At 38.2% G+C, this 25,440-nt stretch overlaps 1 protein-coding gene across 2 annotated transcripts in view; it reads right to left on the bottom strand.

Annotated features, from left to right (window-relative positions):
- Nucleotides 1–25,440, bottom strand: part of agbl4 (AGBL carboxypeptidase 4) — a 336,250-nt gene that overhangs the window by 292,380 nt on the left and 18,430 nt on the right. For both annotated transcript variants that reach the window (XM_077584564.1, XM_077584565.1), the window contains exon 3: nucleotides 21,263–21,387. In XM_077584564.1, coding sequence (XP_077440690.1) covers nucleotides 21,263–21,387 — 125 coding nt within the window. The remainder of the gene's footprint in view (nucleotides 1–21,262; nucleotides 21,388–25,440) is intronic.

Genomic DNA, 25,440 nt, shown 5'->3' with positions numbered 1-25,440 from the left:
CAGTAACACAACAACAGTTGTTTTCTATTACGTCAGACTTGTGCCTCAATCTCCAGGCATGGCCAATCAACCAATTATATATATATTAAATATTTGTATATTCCAATTTGATACGTATCTCGATATATTTCAAAGTGGGCTGATTGGATTCAGTTCAGTTTGATGCACTCACATTTTTTTCAATTAAAAAAACATCAAACTAAAGTAAAAATAATAATAATAATAATCATGATAATTCCAAGAGGAAATATTAATTTCAAATGAGAGGAGAAGAAATGGGAGGTTGACTTAGAGAAATTCTGTAATGGACTGTGTTCAACTGTACGTGCAACGCAACACTGCATAAAGTATTTACAGAAAGAAAAAATTTGCATACGGCACCGAGCCCTGAATCGCACTGGGTATCCAATGGTTCGCATGAAACTAGCAATAAGGCAAACAAAGTGCAATGTGGTTAAATTCAATAAAACACAGCGGCACAGACCGAAAAGGGTAAACCACAAAACAATATCTAAAAAGTCCCCGAAACATTTTCTGCAACAAACTCGAGCAACGTGTAACAAATGCCAGCTCTTTAATTGAAAGCCTGGCAGTGGCAGGAGCTGTAACGGGGGAGTAAAACAAATGTGCCTTTGATTTGTTATTATTTGTAAGGGAAGGGGTTAAAGAAATAAGTGTGGGGGGCTAACAGCACTCTGACAAATGGAGAACGGGGTATATGAACCATGAAATGAACACTCTGGCAATTGGAAGGCAGGAGGCTTCCAGCACCATGGTCAGCAACAAAGTGCCTGCAACAGCTCACTGCTTGAGCGATGGTATTCACAGAGCTCGAGAGAGCTGGGGAAAACAACACACCATAAGAGAAAAGAGTGGAGGGAGTGGCGGGGAAAACTGGATGAAAACCAGTATGAAAAGCAGTTTGGCCATTTTTGAAAAATATGCTAATCATTAGCGACAAAGGAGAGGACAAATACTGCAGGCAAAATCAATAACTTCATTGAAATGGGGACACAGTAAGGGTGATTTATTTCAGGCCAGAAAGGATTAAAGTAAAATGGAATATAAGTTGGAAATAAGGTCAGTGTGTATTTTTACAGCGACACTTTGTAAAAGTAGCTGTCCTTGCCGCTGTCAGCCTGTCTGTCTCCAGGTATGCGGGCGTTTATCTGGCTAGAGCAGAAGGCAGAGCCGAGATAAAGTTAGAGAAAGAAAATAACCTCCGCCACCTGGCTCCCCCATGGCTTGTGAATTTGGCATTTTCTCATTAATTGTTGTGGTGCTCCTGTATACAGCCATTAAACAGTAAATAAGTCATTAACTATGCTGGCTGTCAGTTTGCCCCAAGCCAGGACCTGTATTTGTTGTGAAGAAATGGAAGTTGTGGGCCTTGCAGGCATGGAGGCCAAGGTTAATGCAGTTGGAATGATGACGGGCAGCCTTGACTTCAGCCTGTAACAAACACCCACAGCCAGCACTCACCTCACCTCCACGTACACAAGTGGTTATACAATTTAATGTGCAGTATGACTATTTGTGCGCATCAGATATGATATAAGGCACCCAGACATAATTTGAATGGATAAATGGCAAAAAATACTTTGAAACAGTGTTAATAATAGCATTTTGCAACTCACAGATGGGTTATTCCTTCAAGCAGAAAAAGCCCCAAATTGTCAAGTCTACTATAACTTCAACTGAAATTTTTAAATCCCTAAAGGCTTGACTTGTATTAACCATGCAATATAATATTAAACCTTTTGGATATAAAAGTGGGTTATAGGGACGTTAACTTTTAATCCAAAAGTGACCTTCTAGTGTTGGGCAACCAAGCTGCTGTGTCTTTTATAGGTTGAACTTTAGTATAAATATTGCAAAAACTAATTTAAAGAACAGACAGCAATAAATTGTATTCGTTGTTGCATAAGTTTTCCACTTGAATTTGCTTTACAAAAGGACATATGTGCAAAGTGTCGGCATTAGTCACTGGAGAAAGGATTTACAAAAAAAAAAAACACTGCCATGGAAAGTTATGGCCAAACCCCCCAAAAAATACATTACAGGTATGGAAGCCAAAGGGTTTAAAAAAACATGTCTCAAATGCATTGATAGTAAACTGTGTCACAGGGCATTGAACTATGTTATATAATATATTTTTTTAAATCCACGTATAATTGATGGCCCTTGAAATGCATTAGGAAACCAGTAAATCTGGTCGGTGCTGGATTTCACTTTCCTTTCTTTTCTTTGGTCCTTCCTCGGGTCTCCTGACGGCCTCACGACTCTGGCTGGAAGTGTTCGGTTTAGGTGAACGGTATGGGATTTTTTTTTATAGGTTTTAGGTGAACTAATGAATACACACTGACACGCATGCACATACATGTTCTCATCCACATACAAAAAAAAAAAAAAAAAAAGAGAGAGCAATGATGATGACATGTCAAATCGGTAAAATTACCGAATGAACAATACTGAGCTCTCCAGAAAAAAAAAAAAGGAAACCAGTAAATACATTTATAAATTCCAAAAACATTCAATAAATGATTCCCACAAAAAAATTACACAAAATGTTGGGGGAACCCAGGACTTCAATATGAACTTCTGTAGAGATTATGCAAACTCTCTTGCATTGCATGCCTAGGCCGAAGATCCCATGTTTTACACCAATTTTCAGCGAAGAATGAGGAGGAGGAGTACCATCTTCCTAGAATCGCATTGTGGTGAAAAACAATACACCAGGGGTCACCAGCATGGTGCCCAAGGGCACCAGGTATCGCCGAAGGACTTCACAAGTGGCCTGAAGGCCTGTTCGAAAAAAATTGCTCACCAATGAAGTAATCATTTGAAAATATTAATATTTGCAGAAATGTATAGAAATAAAGTGCTGCATATGGATATTTGCAGTATCTGTTTCCCACCATTTTAAGTCATTCTTGATCATTATCGGGAAATATCATGAACATGATCAGTGTCATCGATTATTACCATATAAATCAAGGTCATGTTAACCACAGTGTGTATGAAACTGGTAGGCCTTTGCATGAATGCTATCATTTTAAATCGTCTGGCGACCCCTTCATTGCCTATGGCAAAAGTGGAAAAAAATAGAGTACGGAATCTGTTTGTCCAGCAATTAACTTTTTGGGTTGTTGTTTTTTAATTAGCATGTTACTTTCTCTTTCCCAGAGAATGACATAAGATATTAAGTTAGACTAATGGGACTCCATTTGCATTCTCGAGCCGGAGAAAATAAGCAGCTTGTGACAAAAATTAATAAAAAATGAATTAGCCTGTGTGCATAGTCATTCCCGAGTTTTTTTTTATTTTTTTTCAGAAAATGTGGCACAGCTACACACTCCATTGAAACCAACCAACAGACAATCTGCCTCTCGACTTCACACTCCGCTTTTACAAAGAAGTAATCCAGTCCACCACAGTCAAATGCTGGCATTCACATTTTTCCTGCAGTCAATCAAAAGCAAAGAAGTAAAACTAAATATTGTGTGGGAGGAAGAAATATTTTGATGCTTAAAACCACACAGATATACTTGATGGCAAAAAAAAAACAAAAAACTTGGTGGCACATCTAACAGACTAAATAAATGCAAAGTGCCAAAATTAAAACATCCCATGCTATCATTCAAAATCAGTGAGCAATGGGGAGCTGGTGTTATTCTAATAGGCCTGTAATTAAAGGCTATGTCTCATGCTCACACTTTTACGCTCACTGAAATGCACACAGACAGACACACATATTGCACGCAGGACAAAAATACTTTGTTCTTCCCACCCACCTCCAGTCCATCAATAAGTGCTCGCGTGCGTGTGACTGCAAGTGTGGGGAATAAAATAAAAAAAAATCATTCTTAATTACACATTTGTCACATGAAAAGCATTCTGCCTAGAGTGTATCAGCTCTCGCAGTCTGATTAATTCAGCAATCTTCACATCCCTACTGCTCATTATACGCCAAACGTCAACTGTACTCTCTATCTTTTTTATCTGTGTCTTCACCCATTTGGAGTTTTCCTCCCTCACTCGTTTGGTCGGCAGCTTTTTTAGGCTTTTCGTTTGAGTGTCTAGATGTGCGATTGCCAGATTCAGTAAGCACCGGAACAAGCTTTTCCTTGGGGATTCTGCGCACACGTAGCCTGTCAGTTTTCAATGTTGGCAAAAGATGATAGGACAACATGAGAGCAGAAGGAAACACTCTTGATTCTTGTTCTTTTTTTTCCTTCTACTTCCAGGCAACCCCATCATATTAGAACGACTCATCAATAATTCACAACAAGCTTTTGGTTCCAATTGAAATCAATTATATTGATGTGAGTCCGGAGCAATGCATTACATGAAATTCATTATTATCATTAAAATATATCTTGACAATCTAAATGTACATGAGTGTTGCTGAAATGTGATGTCTACTTCTGTACATATCTCATAGTCACACTTTAGTGCGTTTAACAGCGTTCATCTTTTTGAGCTATTTCCTAGGCTGCTTCATTACGAGAAAACACAAGTCCGCAGCATCCCTGGAGATGCTAAATCTCAACATCAGAAAGACAAACAGCATCTGTGTACTCTCAAACACTGCAGAGGGGAAGCTGCCACAGTGGAGATATCACACATTCTGGCTAAACAAAGCACCAAGGTGATTCCCAATCTGGTTTGTGTTTTACAGTTTTACAGTTTGCTTTGCTGATGTTGTAATTTTTTTACAGGGATGGTATTTGACAGAGTAGGGCTGGGCGAAAATAATAATAATATCTCTTTAATCGTATTCATTTGATCTAATATTATGAATATTTATTTGGTGCGAGCGACAATAAAAATTCCTTGAATCCTTGAAAAGTCAACTAAATAAAACTTGAAAAAACAACCACAAAACAAATTTGAAACAAAGTAATATAACAATATATTAAAATAATAGCAATAAAAAAAATACAAATAAATATTGTCTGTTCCTGCAGTGTGCACCTTGCCCTGTTAGGGGCAGTGTGGTGTCGCATATGCATGGAGTGCACACTTAATTTACAATACGAAGAGTCAAAGAAGAACATTAAGATTGACCTCTATTATATCACTCGTTTTTGTTGTTTGTTTTTTACAGATTTTGAAGAATGTGTGCCTTTGAGTATTGTTACAATATGTACGTGTTCCTACTGCATTTGTATGCTGAACATTTCATATTTGAAGGAATTATCACTCGCCAAAGTCGATGCTAATCTCCCAGATGTATATTTATTTTTTGTTGAGTTTTTGTTTTAAAGTAAACTCCAAATGGGGTGTGATTAAACAGTTTAAAAGTATCAGGGTTTCATTATGTTATAAATCAAGTGTGAATTGTGGGTACTTTGATTGGGCAAAACTGATTTTTATCTCTTGTTACGGATGTTCATGTGTTAGCACAGCTAACCACACTTCACAATGATAACTGCAAAACTGGAGTGTCTCAAATTACACCATGCAAATGACAAACATTTCCTCCTTAATTACTATCAGTGAAATAAAGCATTTGAAAAGTCTACAGTTTGGGTTGGGGGGTTTAAAAGACAGAATTTTCAAGGGTGTTCTAAATAAATTCACTACCAAGATTGAAGGTTTGTCATATAAATAAAATACACTATATATACACAGTGAAGATGAATGAGTCAATGGCGCCAGAATCCCTGAAAATGTTATCAGGAAGCTTTTTATTACTGTCCACCAAAGACCGAGGGCCTCAGGAGATATACAGCCTGTAGCTTGTGTCAAACGGTGACTCAAATCACTGTGGCGCCAAGTTATTTCTGCTCTACAAGCCGAGACAGCTTACCCTAATGCTCTTGTATTTTAACTTGGGGAACTTATCTGCTCCGATGGCAAAGGATAGTTAAAAAGAAAAAGAAAAAAGGAAAAAAAATCCCACATTAGCTGCAACTAACATTATTTTTTTTAATCAATTAAGCTGTCAATTATTTTGTTGATTAATCAATAAATCGGATGGAATTTTTTTTTTTAATTTCCATCCTTTATTCAAAAACAGGGGATTAATTAACTGGTTTGGTCCATAGTAAGCCATAAAATAGGCAAAAATGTTGATCGTTGTTTTCCAAAGTAAAATTAATTTAATTTTGATTCAACACAAAGGTAATCAGTCTGATTTCATAGAGGGCTACATGAATCACATATTTACCTTTAAGAAGCTGAAAATCTGAGTGTTTGCAAAATTTTAAATTAAAGATATCTAAATGATTAATCAATTATAAAAAAAAAAATAATAATAATTATATACAGTATCTTGCATCGGCATATCAATCCACAGGGTCTCCCAAAAGTCACTATACATTTCTAATGTTCTGTTTCCTTTCAAGTATCATTCAGACAGACGTGAGGTTATCAGCATTTGACAGCTTCAGCTTTAGAATTTTTGTAAGAATATCATTCCCTTGCCTATGGATCGCCATTTCAAATTGGAGCATTGCTGCACATGTTTTGTCTGCTTTGCATTGATGGCTCTTCTAAGAGTTCAATGTAATAGCAAACTTTTGTTGTTGTGTGGTTTGTCAAGACCAGCTCCTGCTTCTAGAAACTTGCCATTGATAAACATAAATTGTACAACGCGTTGGAGCAGTGTGGCGGCCATAAAGCACCTCAAATGGGTGCTGAACTGCAGTCAGGCAAAGAAAAACTTTGCCAGGCGGCAATTTTGCAGCGCTGCTCCAATGTCAATTGGCAAGCCACCGGCAAAGGAATGATATGTTGAAAAAACTGCAAACCCTAAACTGTCTAATGCTGATGTCCAAATAATACTTGACACAAAACAGAAAGAAGAAAGTGCATTGTGACCTTTGGAAAACACTGTTTAGTTGGGAAATAATGTTTTACACATACAGTATGTTAATAGTATCCCACACAAGGCCCTAACAATTTAAAATAAAACATATTGATGAGGTCAGTGATGACCATTGATGTCCAAACCTCTGAGGTGGTTCTAATGTCCCAAAGCCATCAAGGTCTGCTACCACTTTTGGTGCTTTTTTCTACCAAAAGGAAACATTAAGAATTTGCTTTCTGATGTGACCATTTCATCTGTTTTAATCAAAATTCAGGATGAGCCCCACATACTTTAGTCCAATTTAGTCCAATCAGAATTAACACTGTTGTAAATGCCCCAATCACAGATTAAAATATGGCAAGTTCAGATCATCTCATTTGTGTATTATTAAACACCATATGCAACAATGCAGGCTGTATCCCCAGTGCATCACATTATACAGTTAATCAGTCCATGCTAATCTGGTGTCTAGGAAGATTTTGTTGTGTAAAAACTAATTGGAACCAGCAGCATTGAATCTAATCAGTTAGGCAATCCGGTCAGTCTCTGGACGGAAAATGAAGACTTCCAAGGTATGACAGCACTGATGGCTAATGCTGTCATTACAAACATCACAGGAAAATCCATGAAATGCATCTGACCGTGAAAAAAAGAAACAATGAGTGTATTGTGTATTGATTGTAGAAATGGAAAATAAATCAAGCACATCAATAAAGGACCCAGTATGGTAAATACTGCATGTGGTTTAACAGCATATCATAGTACTCAGCCTTTTCTGATAATTTCCCATCGATGTAGTGTTCAAATCATTGTTGGTCACGCCTGTTTAATTTCCCTTTTTTTTTTTTGTGACACCAAAATAACACCAATGTATGTTATTTTAAAAAAAACATCATTAGTATGACCTATAAAATATGCACAATTGAATTTAAGAAAAAAAACTGAAAGCTTTTAAAGAGAGTAAGTTAAAAAGAAACATCTAATATATCGCGGTGGCACAATATCTCAGAGATGTGGATAAATAACTGGAGATGTGGCTTAGTTAAGAATGAACAAATCACAGTCACACTAATTTGGATTAACCCCAGACGAAATTGAGATATTCTAAGTAGGGCAGAGCAGTGGTATGCAAAATAAGGCCTGGGGGCCATTAGCGGGCCGCCCGCCCTCCATTTTTAGCCGCCCACAGCATATACTAAAAAATAACATTTGACATGGCCAGCAATGCTATTTAAAAATGATGGAAGATGAAGATGCATAATGAAGATAGATAGATAGATAGATAGATAGATAGATAGATAGATAGATAGATAGATAGATAGATAGATAGATAGATAGATAGATAGATAGATAGATAGATTTGTGACCCATGCATCCTTCTATTTACTGTGTGCGATCCTCAGAGAAAATAGTTAGGAAACCCCTGGTATAGACCATTTAGTCAGTAAAAGCTGCACTCACATAGTTGGAAAATCCAGTCAAAAAAAAACAAAAAAACACTAGGGTCCATTTAAACTAGATTATTAATTAGCAAGAGGAGCATCGTGGAGCTCAATGCTCAGAAGCAGCGCTGAATATGTCTAAAACTATTATTTCAAAGCAAGTAAACATCTATTTACAGGTTAAATTTCACTTGGATCATTAAAAAAAAAAACGTATTCAATCTTAACAGTTATTTATCTAGTTATACGGTACATACAGGATAGGATATTGAACAATGGGATACATTGCATTGTGGTCACCAATTCAAGTGTTTTCATTAAACTGATAATCTGACAAATGTATGATATGAAAAGAGGCAAGGCACGTTTATTTGTATAGCACATTTCATACACAAGGCAACTCAATGTGCTTTACACAAGGAAAGACAACGCCTATAAGCATCAACAAACAAAGCAGTTAACAACATTCAGAAGCAAAGAAGAGAAAACAAAAGTAGGTTACAAAATTTACTAAAAGAGCATAGATTGACAATGTTAAAACATTAGACAAAGAGGGACCTATTGCAGTAATTGCTGTCTCATGTCAAAAATAGAGTCGCTACTCTATGTCAACAAATGTATTTCTTTTCGTGAAATTGTATTCAAATGAATAATTAACGGTCAGAAAAGGCATTAGTTTGCTGGGCCGCTCTTGAGCCGTGATGGCTGCATTTTAGAATATTAGCTTGTCAGCAGCCTTCCGAAACAATAAAACAGCGGTTGTCAGACAGCTTAGCCCACCAGCCCACTGTTAAATTACAGCCATCAACGCACACGAATGCCACCCCTCCGCCCCTCTGGATCTAAACTCTCATCTATAGCACCAGGAGAACAATCTGCAGCGTAATTAGCCTTCGCCAACAGACAGTTACACAGAGAAGGAGGACGTTTGGCTTGATTAAATTATTAAACCACACAAACAAGAAAACAAAAGCAGCATCAAAGAGGCACTGTGGCTCTCCTCGCTGTTCCCTAAATACAGAATACAGGGAACGTGTTCTCCCAAGCCGCTAGTTGGCATAATTAGCTTAGCGTGTGAAGTTGTACACAAGCGTGTCTTTGTGGGAGTGTGATTGCTGTGATTGGACCCCATTTCGCCGGCTGTGATCTAAAATAACCAGGTGGTTAACGACAATATCACGACAGGTGCCCCTCCCACTACACCGCCACCTTAACACGTCAACATACACCCAGATACACACATACTTTTAAACAATACTCTAATTACAGCATTTTTAAGCCCTCCTCTCTTGCATCCTGCATCTCTGAGTCCCCCAACACGCAAATCTGTGGGTCTGGAATTGAATTTAGGCCGCGTTGAGGGGTGTGCTGGCATGAAAAGTCTATTTCATTAGAATGGCAGTTGTTTCATTTGTGGAGCAGCAGATTGCTGAGGCCCTCTATCCAGCGTGCAATCTGTATTCATTACTCGGTGAAAAAGGATGATCCATGCCCTGACACCAGGCTCATCATTTCATGCAGATGCACAGAAGCTCTGTAAGGGCCTTACCTAACACATCATGCGTCCTTGGGAAACCTCACCAATATTCATGTCTCCGTCAATAACGTTTTGTAAAAAAAATTCACGAATCAACAAATCACAAAATGTTGACAATTAAAATGGGTGTGAAATTCAATAAAATGTGAGTAGTGTGGCTATTCACAGCATTGAGATGCACAGATGTTCACAATATAAGCAATGTTTTTATTTTTGTTTTTTTTTTCAAAGAAAGTACAGACGCTCCCCTACTTACGAACATTCGAGTTACGAACAACGGTACATACGAACATGTCTGCGCGCATGCGCGCATGTCAAAAAATGTTCGGAAAGAGATGCTGTAAGTTAGATTTTTTATTGCGCACCTTTTTCCGAGTACTGTAGTGCTTCTTTCCGCCGCTAATACCGACGCTTGGCGCTGTGAGAGCTCACCCAGCATTGGAGGCTCAGCAACGTGTCGAGGAGGAGGAAAAAGCCATCGCACTCTTCGAGCAGCAAGACCCAAATATTGAACGTTGCACAAAGGTTGCAAATCAATTGAATGATGCCATACAGTGCTACTGCATCATTTATGATGAAAAAAAGAAGGAAACTGTGCAATCGTAGTTAGATCGCTTCTTTCGGCCAGTTTCTAGTAAATCCTCCAAGGAAGATACTCATCAACCCTCATCTTCTTCTCCGCGACCCTCAACTTCTTCCTACATTGAAGTTACGGAGGAGGAAGTAACTTTTGAAGCCCATTCCAGCGACGACGAAGAAACTCTCATGATATAAAATCCTCCTCTTTTTCCTCCTCCTCCTCCATCAAATCCTTAAGCATCGAGTACATCTTCCAAAAGTAAGTTAAACTTCATTTTATTTATCTTATTACGTACATGTACATACTGTGTGTGTCTCTCGCTCTCTCTCTCTAACATACGTATTCTCTTTAAACATAAATTATAATACAAAATATAGCACTGAAGCAACTTACGAACAAATTCACCTTACGAACGATCGCTCGGAACGTAACTCGTTCGTAAGTTGGGGAGCGTCTGTATATCTTAAAAATCCTTTGAGTAGTAGTGGGTCGGTACTAAAAACTGTGTTGTGGAATTATTAGGGGTTGGTCGTGGACAGCTAGTCATACATTACAGGGGCTCATCTGTTTATGGCGGTGCCAAATGGCAAACAGTGAATAAGCTCGTGCAGAAACATATGAATGTCATCACACAGCACAAGAAGGCACACTCAGTTGCCGCCATACTAAAAACTGAACTCCCTGTAATGTGTTATTCATTGCACATCCTAGGTCGGACTGGACTTTTATTCTGAAAAAAACTTCTATGGCGTTTGAACGCCCCACAAGGTCATTTGAACACCTTCATAAAGTCATTTGTACGTATTGGTAAAGTTGTTCAAACATATTGATAATCATTCAAATGCATTGGTAAAGTTTTTAGAACCTATTGGTAAAGTCACTAGAAAAAAGGTGGGGATGAGGGTGCTGCCATGGATCAAAAGCGTAGAAGTTGGAGTTGTAACATTGAATGTAGAAAATTGACTAATAACAGCTGCTATTCAAGCTTGGTATCGTTCCGCACCAACAAAGTCGTTCAAGCGGCTTGATAAAGTCGTTCAAACGTATTGATAGTCATTTGAACAATTTGGTAAAGTCGTTCCAACATTTTGGTCAAGTTGTTTGAACGTCTTGGTAAGTCGTTCGAATGTATTGGTAAAACATAGGCTAAATGCTAAAAAACGTTGTTTCCCCTAATGCCACGGGGTATGCAAAATTGTGGCATTACCCCATTATGTGGCATTATGGGGGGAAAAAAGCTATATTTTTAGCATTGGGCCAATATTTTACTCTAAGTTCAAACCGAATGCCTTTACCAAGAAAGACTTTATGAATACTTTGTAATGATTTTATCAATAACAATAGCCCAGTCAAAATTGTTTACTCCACAATGGCAGTTGAACGTTTCTGTAAGGAACGGTGTTCCGGTGTATTTTCCTATTTCCCAAAAAAGAGGACACTTGCCCCGGCCTTGAAATTGTGGTACCAGTCGCAGTTACACAGTGTACTTCACCTCCTATTAGTCACACAATGCCAACCGGACAATTTCATTAATTTATAAAACCCCTGGACGCCCAAACAGGACATAAGAAAATGGTCTGTCCTCCCAAAAGAGGACATGTCGTTTGGTCACCCTATGTAATTGCGTTCTGCTTTTTTCGCACGGCACGGAGGACTACTGAATTCCCGCATGGAAGATAATAAGTAATTATAACTGCCTTGCCCTATTGCCGCTAATTTAGTCTGAAAACAAATACAGTGCAGCTCAGACGTCATACTTGTAAAACGGCATCTCACGGATTTCACTACAGCACGAAAGAACATCAAGTGTTGTTATGTTAAAAAAAAAAAAAACATAGAATATACTATACATGCTTTCAGTGGCTATTTTTAAACAAAAGGTTTTCTTTATTGTTCTTAAATTCTATAAAAGTGGGTCACGACTTTGCAACTATAGGGACTGACAACTGTTGAGACCCACTGCCTTTAAGGAGCTTTTATTTTCAAACATGCAAATGCATTGGGAGCTTTAAACTTACTATTCCAAATGAAGAAAATTGCATCATATCACTTTTACAGAGAGTGAAAAAAAAATAGCAATACATAAAATCAAACATGTGTTGGATAAACAGAAAAAGGCTGGAAAATATCTTGCTGGGTATCACGTAAATAATATTAGTTCTTGTTTTATGACTAATCTAAGGATTTCATCATTCTCTGTAAAGGAATAACACATTTGGTAGGATTGTATTCAATTTTGCTTTGAAATAAAAAGAGCAGCATTCCCAAAGCATATTGCAGGTCTGGAAAATAACACTATTACTTCTCACTTTTTCAAACATGCAGCTATTCTGAACACAAAAGAAATATATTTATTATATTTGTAAAATATGTTTCATGCTTGTCTCAACAGCTGCTTCTTTTAAACACTTAAAAATAATAATAATAATAAATTAATACAATTAAAAAAATAAAAATAAATAAACACTGTATGTGCTGGCACCCTGCCAACACAGCCATAATAATTAATCAATTATTAACGTCCACTTTCATTTCAGGCTTTTTGTATTTTGGGAAATTGCATGTACAATATTGTAGTTAGTTTTCACATTGTGGTGTTTGTGTGAAAGCTTGTACAGTTGGTGAAATTTATTAGGAACTGTGAAGTGAATGTTTGCATTTATCTTATCTAAGACGAAAACAGCCCAGAGGCACAAGCTTACAGTTCCAATTTCATGGAGATTGTAGGCCATTTTGCAAGAGTCAAGTGGTATACACATATGGGTTGGTGGTGTTGTTGTTGTTTTTTTCTGCAAATAACTCAACAACTGAATTATATATTTTCCTTTACTGCTATGGGGAAAAAAAATATTCACACTCTTACAGTAAAATTAAATACTGTAATGATCAACAATAGAGGACATAGTTAAAAAATAAAAATAAAAAATTCCGCTAATGGTACCCTGTTTGCATATTCAGCTGCAGCCACACAAAAAAATACAACTTTGCCAGCACCCTGCGCCTTGATTTGGAAAATTGGTGCACATTGGCAGCATTACACACTGGCACACAGCTGGACTCTCAATGAACACTTCACTGATTACTGCACTGATGGCAGACACACCAACCCGTCTCCAAAAGTTCTGATAAAACACATTACGACCGCAAATGGTTGTATTGCACAGGATTAAAACACACGTTGGACAACGTAAACACATACATTTTTATTTTAGAAAATCCAACATTCTCAGTCGGTTTCTAAACTTCGAAAATACAACAAAACCTCCTAAATCACAACACAATGCGTTCCTTGACGGTGACGTTGGTTGACTTCCAAGTTGTGACAACAAATAATTGTTCTGATAATAGCAATGAACATTGAAATAAACTTTACCAGAGTCAAACTGTCAATGCAAAACTTTGGTTAAGCAATGTTTTAAGCACAGTTGAAAGTTTTTGACTGTCATACATTTGTGAAATTAAGTTAAATGCAACATGGTAAAATGTTGTCAAAAATATAAATTGTGTAATTATTAGTTGAAAACACAATATGGAGACAGAAATGTCTGCAGTGCTTTTGTTACTGCTATGACAAAGTTAGTTCCATTTTTTATTCTATGGTCGTCTTTTTTGCATCACTAGCATCCCAACACAAAATGTCAAAGAAAAGATGCTTGAGGAGTCGGGCTTTTCGATTTTTACCGAGCTGAAAGGGCAGGAGATTTGCAAAATATTGTTGATGATGTAATAGTCTGATTGCCAGATTGTGTGATGTCACTTGATTTTCAGTGTGTGGCTTTGATTTTGTTCACCTTTTTTTCTAAATAGCACAACCTTAAGGGTGTACAAGCTGTACTTCTGTTTCCTCCCACATTCCAAAAATGTGCATGTTAAAGACTCTAAATTGTCCTTAGGTGTGAATGTGAACGGTTGTTGTGTGTGAACGTGCCCTGCAATTGGCGAGTACCAAGTTCAGGGTGTATCCTGCCTCTTGGACAAAGTCATCTGGGATATGCTACAGCACACCCATGACCCTCCTAATGATAATCTGTAGAGAAAATAGATGGATGGAAAATTAAATGTGTTATTTTCAATATTTGTAGTTCACTAAACCTGATTTAGGAAATCAAGAATTAATACAAAAAGAATGTTGAGTCGACTATATTAGAAAACATACCATTAGCTCTGTGCCTCCTTTTAAAGTGAATCAAGTTTAAAAATAGGGAAATGAACTTTGATAAGGAACCTTGTGTCAGCAGTGATAACCCAGGGAAAACTCATTCCACTATCAGGGCGACCGTTTAAAAATCCATTCTGTGCTGTCGTCATATTCTTTTGTCCAAGTCATTATAGAGTGATCTGGGGAGCATCAGCATTCACAATAAGGAAGGATGCCTGAGATTCTCTTTTAGAGAACAAGGTCATCCAAGATACCCTAAACCACCCTGACAAACTGCATGATGCCCTGTGCCTTTCTAGAAGTTCTCATTATGTTTAAAACTAGTCCATCCAAACTTTATCAGCCTATGTAGCGACTGTTTTAAGCGATAAACCATTTGGCAGAGTGACACAGAAAATGCCTTTGTAGAATGTAGTGAAAGGAAGCAGATATCACCCACAACCACATTTTGCCATAGTATGCACCAGAAGGACAAGGATAGGAAAAATGATTCAGTTGAAAATCAAAATTTGACCTAAAAAAAAAAAAAAAAAGAAAAGTCAACGCTAATCACAGATTTGGAGGTTCATGACCCTCTCGGACTCCCGTCATGAGTCATTGACACCAACCAGCTGTCTTCACGATCATTGCCAATGTGACGACAGCAATGATGGAGCAACATTCACTCAACGTTGCTAGACAATTGCCTGTCTGTCTCCTAGTGCCCCCGCTGAAGGACAATGCAGACAAGATGGTGGAAGGATGTTGGGAAACTTGATCCAGAGCTAACATACTTCACTTTTATTGGCAGAAAATCATAATGCAACTTAAACAAGTCTTTTTTTTTTTGGACTTCTGATCCTTCTGCAATATATTCTAACAGAATCGTCTTGCAAAAGTTAATTCAATGTTGATTTAAAATACCATATACATGTTTAATAAAAAAATAAAAATACGTCAGTCACATTATGCTGTATGAGAAATGTTTAACAGTACAGACGCTTCCCTACTTACGAACATTCGAGTTACGAACAACGGTACATACGAACATGTCTGCGCGTACAGTATGTCGAAAAATGTTCGTTAAGTTAGATTTTGTATGCGTGCCTTTTTCAGAGTAGTGCTTCTTTCCGCCGCTAATACCGACGCTTGGCGCTGTGAGAGCTCACCCAGCATTGGAGGCTCAGCAACGTGTCGAGGAGGAAGAGGAAGAAACGCCGGTCCCCATGAAGGAGGAAGTAACTTTTAAAGCCCATTCCAGCGACGACGAAGACCCTCTCATGATATAAAATCCTCCTCTTCCTCCTCCTCCTCCTCAAGCATCGAGTACATCTTCCAAAAGTAAGTTAAACTTCATTTTATTTATCTTATTACGTACATGTACATACTGTGTGTGTCTCTCGCTCTCTCTCTCTAACATACGTAGTACAGTACAGTACAGCACTGTACGTATTCTCTCCATTTTATTAAATGTTTTTTTCAGTACAAACCAATACAGGTTACTTATACAAGCCTTAAAGATACTTATATAAACCTTCAATATACTTATATAGGCTTTAAACATAAATTATAATACAAAATATAGCGCTGAAGCAAAATATAGCGCTGAAGCAACTTACGAACAAATTCACCTTACGAACGATCGCTCGGAACGTAACTCGTTCGTAAGTAGGGGAGCGCCTGTATACAACTTTTATGGAGTTAAATAAATGAAAACTGTTTGTAAACATCCTTGCAACCTTGAGTATTGGGAAAGTTCAATTTTGACATCATCCCATCAAATACTTTTGGGATGAACAAGAACCTAGATTGTCAACCAAGCCCTCTTGTCCAACATGTGTGACCTCTGAACCCCACAAATCAGCTACAGGATGAAGGAACAAAAAATAAAAATAAAAAAATAACACAGACGTGCTTTTTGTCAGTCTTCTCGGATGATTTGAAGCTGGTATAACTGCAAAGGGCGAACTCCATTTGTTCCTCTATTTTCTCATCCTGTCGGTTAAATGGCCTTTCATGTATTTTAGGTCATATAGTGTATGGGCGTTATCTCGCTGCATACGCTGTTAGTCACAGCAGTAGCTACTGTAAACAACAAGTGTTGGTTGGCATTATGCAAACAATGTAGGAAAGCCTTACATACTTGATGTTCTAATCAATATCTAACTTATCGAGTGTGTCGGACTCAATAATGTCCCTGATGGTGAATTATATTCAGTGGGCTATGTTCTCCAACATTAAAACAAGGTTGGCCCATTGGGATTTGAAGGTACAAAATAGAATACTCTGCACGAGTTGATCCTCTTCCCTGGTTATGGTGAGTAACCGTTCTGTACTGTGCTTTCGCTGGGCAAGTGAGGCTTACAAATCATTTGAGTTGAAGGTACTCGGTGCAAGGTTTTACTGCCTGTCTTCTATGAATGGCTCCCTGAAGGCCCCAATGATAATAGCTCACAGCCGTACCCTTCACGGAGCCTGACATTTAGCACACCCCTACAGCAGAATGGAATGGCATATCAACTTGCCCAATGGGCTGTCATATCAACTCATCCACCGCTTTCTGGCCACAACATAGGCGGAGGATGAAATGCAATGGTGCTAGCAGGAACTTGCTTGTTGAGGTTCACTCACTTTGGATATGGAACATAAACTTTTGTTAGATATAAGTCAGCATACCTGCAATAGGTATTCGGAAAGTTTCTTTAAATGTGACTGTATGAGTACAAACCTTTTTGTTGAGACGTGAAATATTTATGGTAAGGAAAAAACAAATGTTCAATCATGTTCAAGAGGTGCGTACCTGTGCTACGTGACCAAAGCTTAGGCCATTAGCTCATTTGCTCCCCAAAACGTATAAAACGTTCTATTGTCAATATTACCATGGTCCCAAAAACATATTTATATGTTTTTTAATGTGTGTGTTTTTTTTTTTTTTAATGCTAGAGCATACCAAAGTCTTTGATGCAGCCTATGACCAGAAGAGGTGGCTTTAATCAATGGTAGTTATTACAAAAAACGGACAGCAGGTGGCAGCAGAGTATAAGAGATCAACCAGGGCCATTGCATGTATGCCATGTATTCAAGCGAGGCTCGTGTAGCGAGTGGAACGGCGCTGCGCATACATGTCGTTACTAAGAAGACCAGGATTCCTTGCTAATATAAATAAGTGAAGAAGATGAAAAAGAGACAAAGAAGAGGTTGTGAGCATGCGCACAACAAAAAGCAATGCCCCGTTCATTTGAGGTATTCCGATTGTGTTTATATGAACCAATATTCCGGTTATGAAAGGGGTAACCCAGGGCTCTTGTTTGGGTTTTTAAAAACACGAATAAGAGCACATTCGTCTTATTGCGCGTGTTTACATGGCCTTTCAAAACCCGAATAATGCCAATATTCGGTGTTTAATAGGGTTGCATGTAAACGTAGTCTGTGATGTCATCTTCAGTCGACAGCAAGTGGCAAAATGGCCGCCCCCTGAGATGGATAAAAATGGCTGGATTTTGCTTCATAACTCTTATTCCACAAATGCAATGTTAATCAGGATGTCATGTTCAGACTAGTGAGGTCACATATAACATATTATTGTCAAGAAATGTTTAAGTTTGACTTTCACTTTAAACAGCCACACATATGAACACTTATTTTATGCCTACGGTGATGCTAAGCTAATGGCCATGCACCAGCAGTGGTTTACATACAGTACCCATGTGGTATCAAGTGCTAGAAATAGTACCTTGGGATATAAAAAGCATCAATAGCAAGTAGAAACATGTTGAGCCAAGTAGGTCCCGTGCAATGGAAAAGGCATAAAAGTAGGATGCCTGTAAACCAGCCCACTGGACACTTAAATATCCATCCATCCATTTTCCTAACCGCTTGTCCTCACAAGGGTCGCGGGGTTGCTGGAGCCTATCCCAGCTGGCTTCGGGCAGTAGGCGGGGTACACCCTGAACTGGTTGCCAGCCAATTGCAGGGCACACAGAGACGAACAACCATACTCACAATCACACCTATGGACAATTTAGAGTGTCCAATCAACCTGCCTTGCATGTCTTTGGAATGTGGGAGGAAACCGGAGCACCCGGAGAAAACCCACGCAAGCACGGGGAGCACATGCAAACTCCACCCAGGAAGGCCGAAGCCCGGACTCGATCTCAAGACCTCTGCACTGGGAGGCGGACATGCTAACCAGTCAGCCACCGTGCCGCCCGACACTTAAATAATTTGTCAATATATTCTTGACTTCAGTTGAGTATTTTTTCCCTAGGATTGCAACCAACTAAACCAGAGCAGCTATGAGATTTTTGAAGTATGCAATTTGTTTGGTAAATGCAAAAAAGAAGACACAAAAAGTAGACATTCATCCAGTCAACCATCCATCATAACCGGTGAAGCCAATTTCAACAAAGCTTCTAAGCTGATTGAGGCAGACCAAATCTGTTTCACCAGCTTACATTCCTTCAAAATAGCCATCTCACTTCCAATATCACGGGCTTTTACTGTTCCCCATTCCCCTGGCTCAGGCTGAGAGTTAGCAAGGCTTAGCTGGATGAAACACTCCACCGGTCTGGTTCTCCCCAGGAACCAGGCTGATATCTCCATAGAACAGCATCTCCTCACATAACTGCACTTAGCTGTTTAACATACTTGTGTTCTATTATCCTTTGTCTAATTTCCTAATTTGTATGATTGTGCTCATGTCACACGATTATGTGCATTTTGGATACTGGGAACACAATTGAACATAATATGTTGTAGACATAGATAAAAGAAAAATAACACATGAAACACTACCAAATTGAATAGATCCAATTCGCATATGGTCTTTTTGAAGAAGGACATTGGACAGATAAAAAAGGTATGTTCCCAGAAACAGATGGCAGTGGCTGTCATCTTCTCATGTGGAAGCAGGCAGTCAAATGCGCGACTGTATTTTATTCATGCGTGTATTTGTATTCACTAAAATGCTGAATATTATTACACCTTTTATGTATACTGCCTTCCCAAGCCCCTTTCTGCCAATCTCTCCCACACACTTTCTGTCATTTTGCCACAGCAGCAAATATCCTGTTGGCCCGAGCTGCAGGCTGCCGGTGCTGGCATATCTAGCCCTGGGATCGATTCAGCTCCAAGTCGAGGCCTCCCATTCATCTCAGAGCCATAAAATGTGATTAGTGCTGACTACAGCACTGCGGGGAGATGGGCTGATTGGCCTGATAGGCTCAGATAGGGCGTGTTGGACACTCCACAGGAAGACAGGGCGCAACAGTATGGTGAGGATTCATCCTTATTTTGCCTTTTTCTGTGTCTCAATCTATTTCATTTTCTGTCGCTTGCATGGTCCTCACTCACTCGCTCACTGCTCTCTTTGTGCTTGCGCTGCTACTTTGCATTGTCTCTGTTGTTCTTATCTGAGCTTGACAAGATTATCCATGAAAAATGATATCACAAAAGTAAGGATTTATTGCCAATGTTTCCAGTTTTACCTTCTTCTTATCCAGCAAAGTCATATTTAAATAGCACACCCCCGCCATGCCCCCTCCCCGAGCTATGTTAACTGTCATCACATACAGTGTATCTCTGTGCCATGTGACCACCTCTGTCCACCAATCACAAAGCTCGCAGTTTGCCAGTGGCAGAATCACCCCAGGAGACTATGACAAGAACTGATGCACGGAAAGGAAGATTACTTCAATTCAGTGGGGGAAAACTTGCTTTGTACACAACTTACAGATAGATGTTGGGAGGGAAGTCTAATTTGACAGATTGTACAATTAATTCTAAATTAGGTTTCATGAATTACGTGGCTTTTGTTTTTTTGGTTCCCAATGAGGACTCCCTAAATACTTTTGTATCAAAAAAATAATTGAATCAACTTGATTCAAGATTGTTCATGTTTTCAATTTGATCTGATTCATTGAGAATAATTAATTGTGTGTGCTCACCTGCAATGTCTCTGGAAATCTGTTTAGTTTGTATATCTAGTACGATGTCTGAATAAAAATTGGCACCAAATGTTGAATATTAATAAGGCATCCTAACTGGAATCGGCATTTGATTACATTTCCAATACTATAGACAGGGATGTGATTTGACCAAAGTGAAATTATCTGAAAATTTAGCCGGGGGTCTGGGGGCCGCTGGCACCCAGCTAGGTCCAGGGTCCAAGGCGAAGCCCCCCGGAGCTCATGGGTTTTCCGTGTTTTTAAGTACTTTCAATGCACTCACATGACAAAGAAATAGACAAAACAACAGCATAAATTTTCAATGTATATTGAACTATCCCATATAAAATGGCAGTTTTAGTCAACTCAAAATCAGTCACATTCAAAAACATTGGACTGCCTTTGCTTTTAAAAACTATCACTGAGAATATCATCATATCTAACTAATGTGATTACTAAGTTAACACATAAATAATGTTGAAGAGTTCAAATTTCATGAACAAATAATTGTATCATGACCAAATGAAAAGTAACTCATATTAGAGCATACCACAAATGTCTTTGTTATAGCAGAAGATGTTATCTGTCGGAGTCATGTGCATACACAATGAACTACTAAAAAAAAAATAAATAAAAAAATAAAAATTCGGAATTTTTTTTGGAGGGGGGGGGGGAGATAAAAAAAGCGTAATTCCGCGAATTAGCGGAAAAATCACATCCCTGTATAGAAAAAAAAGTGTTTTTGATGTATGAATGTCCAAAACGTGACCCCTTCAGTGCCTTTCAAAATACAGAACACTGACCTGTGTCTCTCGGACATTCTCCACGGTGAAGTTGAACCAGACGCGGAATCGGGGATTGCAGGTGTCGGGCCGGATGAAGAGGTCAAACTCAAATTCACTGATGTAGTCAACACGGCCAAGGTTCCCTGCAGAAGCATAAGAGTTTACATGAGCGGGGATCATTTGACCTGTATCCCATTTTTGACATTGCTTTAGCAAAGCTCTAAAATGTTCAAAGACGGATGGCCTCATTCAATTTAATGATACACTGACTGTAAAATACTTTTTTTTTTTCTTCGCATGTAGGTACATTGACAAGTCTATCACACCAAAACAAGCCCCACAGAGGGCAGTTAAGCATGAGAAAAGACCAAGTGGCACAAAAAAAGGCTTCAACCATCCATATTGAACATATCACCGGTACATAATAACCACAGAAAAAAAGACAGATGATGAGTGGAAGTATAATTAATCCAATGGGAACCATTTCCCCACTTTCAATTCTCATAGCTGTCTAAGATGACTGGGTGGTAGATGAGTACATGACAGATGGTTTAAATATACGCTTCATATATGTCTGCTGATTTATATACAGGCTGGGATTGGATATAGAACATGGAATATGTATGTTGAAGATACTTAAAATTATAGACGAGTTGTGTCAAAGTGAATGGAAACACAGAGGAAAATTGAAATGGGAGTGTGTTAACCTTCAAGGCTTGGCAATATGTGAGATTTTAGAATAACGGATGCTTGTGTAACTCCATATAGGAAAGAAAGGTTTGGAAAGGAAAGGACATCCCTTTCCAAAACTTTTTTTTTTTAACTTTTTTTTTTTTTTTTTAATCAGTACTTTCCAACATGGATTAACAAAATTAATGTGGCAAATCAATCACATTCATTAATAGGTTTGATTAAGACCCTGGAGAACCCACGGGATCAAATTGGGCCCCTATAAATTCTGCTACTCAAATAACAAAGACCTTCTTTTTTTTTTCCAGCGGTGATTTTGTCCGTGTGTTCTTGTTTCCATTGGCCAAAGTGTGTTTGTACATTCAAAATCCAGTTCTAAAATGCAACAAATAAAACAAAAAAATGATATTGTTCAATGTAGCCGTGTATTTGATTTATTATTTTCTTAAATTCTAAATAGTTTACTGATAGTTTTTGTTCTGATTTTTCCAAATGATACCCCTAAATCCCAAAAGGGTCAAATTTCGCCCTAATCCTAAATTAGGGAATAAAGGGTTAAAATTGAAAAAAACATATATTTTGGTGTTCAGTGAACTTATAGCAGTCATTTAATGTATAATTCATAATTTTCCAAAGAAGAAAAGGGTTCTTGGGTTCTCCAGAGTTAATGTAGTGTGTCAATTATCAATGCCAACTAAGATGTCGTCACCAAATACTGTACAGAAAAATCTTTACATGCTAGGTAAGCCGACTACAGTTCCATGACAGTTTGACCCCACACCAAGTAAACAAAAAATTTATCAGGATTTGTAGTCCTGAAATCTGAAAGAAGAACCAAGCCAACAAATGTGTTCAGTTCCTGGTTCTGTTCCTGTACGTTTGTTTTGTTTTGCAATTTGAAGGTGACCTTTTGTGGGTGGAGCCTCCTGCCTCACACCTACTGTGAGTTGCTATTTGGTTCATAAACGTAGAAGTGGTGCAAAGGAGACACCGGTCAGTCATCCTTTTTGTATTTTGTAGCTACTTCTTACCTCTGTTTGTTTTTTCGTATAGTCATTAATTTCTTATTGGCATCTTCTTTCTGCCATTGCTCTGTCCGCCTACCTTAGTTATAGTTTAGGGATAGACCGCTTATCGACCAGGCCGATTATCGGTGCAGTTACAGTATTTGGCATTTTGACAAATAATGGCATCAACCTTTTTACAAATATGAAAGCCGATACATCTAGTATTTCACTGAGTGGTGAATGCTTGTGAACGTAGTGGATTTAGGGTTTTTACTTGTTACAAAGACATTTTGAACATATTCAGACCACTTTTAACAATTTTTATTATTGTAGCACTTTGAGCTCTCTTGTAGATGTGAAGTGAAAAAAAAAAAGTATTATTATTATTACTATTATTTTCCCTGTCTGCAAAGATATTTTGAAACCTTTTACGGACCCTGACAAAAAGCCCAAATTAGCTAAATTTATAGTACATGCATTGGTTGCTAAAGTGTAGGAACTTTTTTAACACTGGCTTTTTATTTTTAAAAACTAAAAAAATATATATAATAATAATAATAATACAATTAAGAAATTATGTTGAAATTTTGGAAAAACTTTATTTACAGTGACTTGCTTAGTTTAGTCTTAGTCCAAAAAGACATGCGTGGCAGGTTAATTGTACACTCCAAATTGTCCACAGGTGTGATTGTGAGTGTGGATTGTTGTTCGTCTCTGTGTGCCCTGCGATTGGCTGGCAACCAGTTCAAGGTGTACCCGCCCCCCGCCACCCCGCAACCCTTGTGAGGACAAGCGGCTAAGAAAATAGATTGATGGTTGGACTTAGTTTTTGATTTAGCTCAACACATGCTGATGACCCTGGAAGCTCCCAGCAATTTTGTTATCTGCCAATTTTTTATATGTTTAAAATTAAGAAAAGGTACATTTTTAGAATATTGACGGTAATTTTCTCTTTTCCTGCAAATGAATATTGGCTTACAATATCGGTTACGTACTAATAATCGGTATCAGTATCAGCCTTGAAAAAAACATATCGGTCGATCACTATTATAGTTATTGAGTTCAGTATTGTTTTCCACATTTTTTTCTTTCCTCATTGTCATATTATATATTATTACTTTATGCTGTACCTTTTTTTAAATTGTTGAAGTTTGGCCACACGGATTTTGGATACCCACATACTCTCGCAAATTCTCCAACTTCACAAGGTTAACAGGTAGCTGCAGCACACATTGATGAGCACATGCGTGTGATTATAAACAGATGGGCTAAGCACCACAGTGTCAAACAATATCTCGCTCCGGCTGCCACAGGACGGAGCTAATCCACTAGTCAGCTTGCATCATGCGTTCCGCTCATTCAAGGGCACCAACACAAGTGCAACCATTACTTCATATACTCATGAAGAATACATAAACATGCATTTTATTAACAGCATGCTATGAAATAGCCACAACAGGAAAAACGGCAAGACTGTAAAATTATAATAACTAATGGCTAGTTCTCTTTCACATTTCCACAGGAAGCACTAACGGTAAGTGATTGGTGTCTTATCCCAGTGCACAGTCCAGGAAAACAACCCTCTCCACAGCATATTTGACTAATCAAGGAGTAGCTGCATGGCTTGGATGCTGACATATAAAACTAATGTACTTCATAAATTAATTATAAGCCTTTTTCTCCTGTCAAGTACTGTATGCATACACAAAATAAAATGCAACATCACACTACTGGAGAAGGGTGAAAGAGATATAAAGGACGAAGGAGAATGAACGTGAATATGGCTTGAATCAGAATAGTAGACGGCTTTAACATGTCTGTCTCGATGTCTGCACTGTGTGCAAATAATAGCACATTTGTAGAGATCGCAAAAAGTTAGCCACATTTTTGGGGGAAACACACAAATATTTCCTAATAAAGGGTAAGGGGAACTACTCTGAATGACTGCACTGAGCATGTAACACACATTGATTTTATATGCTAAAAGAAATATAATTTGTCCGGATCATTTAGTTGAGTATATCTAACTTCAGCCTCCCGAGACATTATGGGCATTTCTATGCTTTTTACACTGTAGGGAACCTTTAGAGAAAAAACGTTTTCTGGTCCATAATGACTGTGCCCCATAATTGGATTATTCAAAAATGCACTGAATATAGCCTCACATTCCAAAATCACATTCCTAAACTTCTAATTTCATTGTATATTTTAAGAAAATGTTTGTTGAAGTTCAATTTGTAGTTTTAAAAGCATTGGGCTTTAGATGCTCTACTACATTTTATTTTCCACTTCTATTGTTCGTTCTCTGGTTACAACACTTAAGCCATGGCAGGGGTTTTGTATAGTTGGCAACCCAATTCGAAGCAATTTAAAGAACTTAAAAGTCGTAAGATGAACCGTGCCCCGCTGCAGTGCCTTTGTCATCACATCGACCATCTTTCATAGCAATTCATAGAGTAAACACGGCTAAGCACAATCAATAAGAGCATGTCAATAATG

The sequence above is a fragment of the Vanacampus margaritifer genome, chromosome 13 (genome assembly GCF_051991255.1).
Source record: "Vanacampus margaritifer isolate UIUO_Vmar chromosome 13, RoL_Vmar_1.0, whole genome shotgun sequence".
Lineage (NCBI taxonomy): Eukaryota > Metazoa > Chordata > Actinopteri > Syngnathiformes > Syngnathidae > Vanacampus > Vanacampus margaritifer.
The sequence above is the reverse complement of the archived record's forward strand: the minus strand, read 5'-3'. Positions and strand labels throughout refer to the sequence as shown.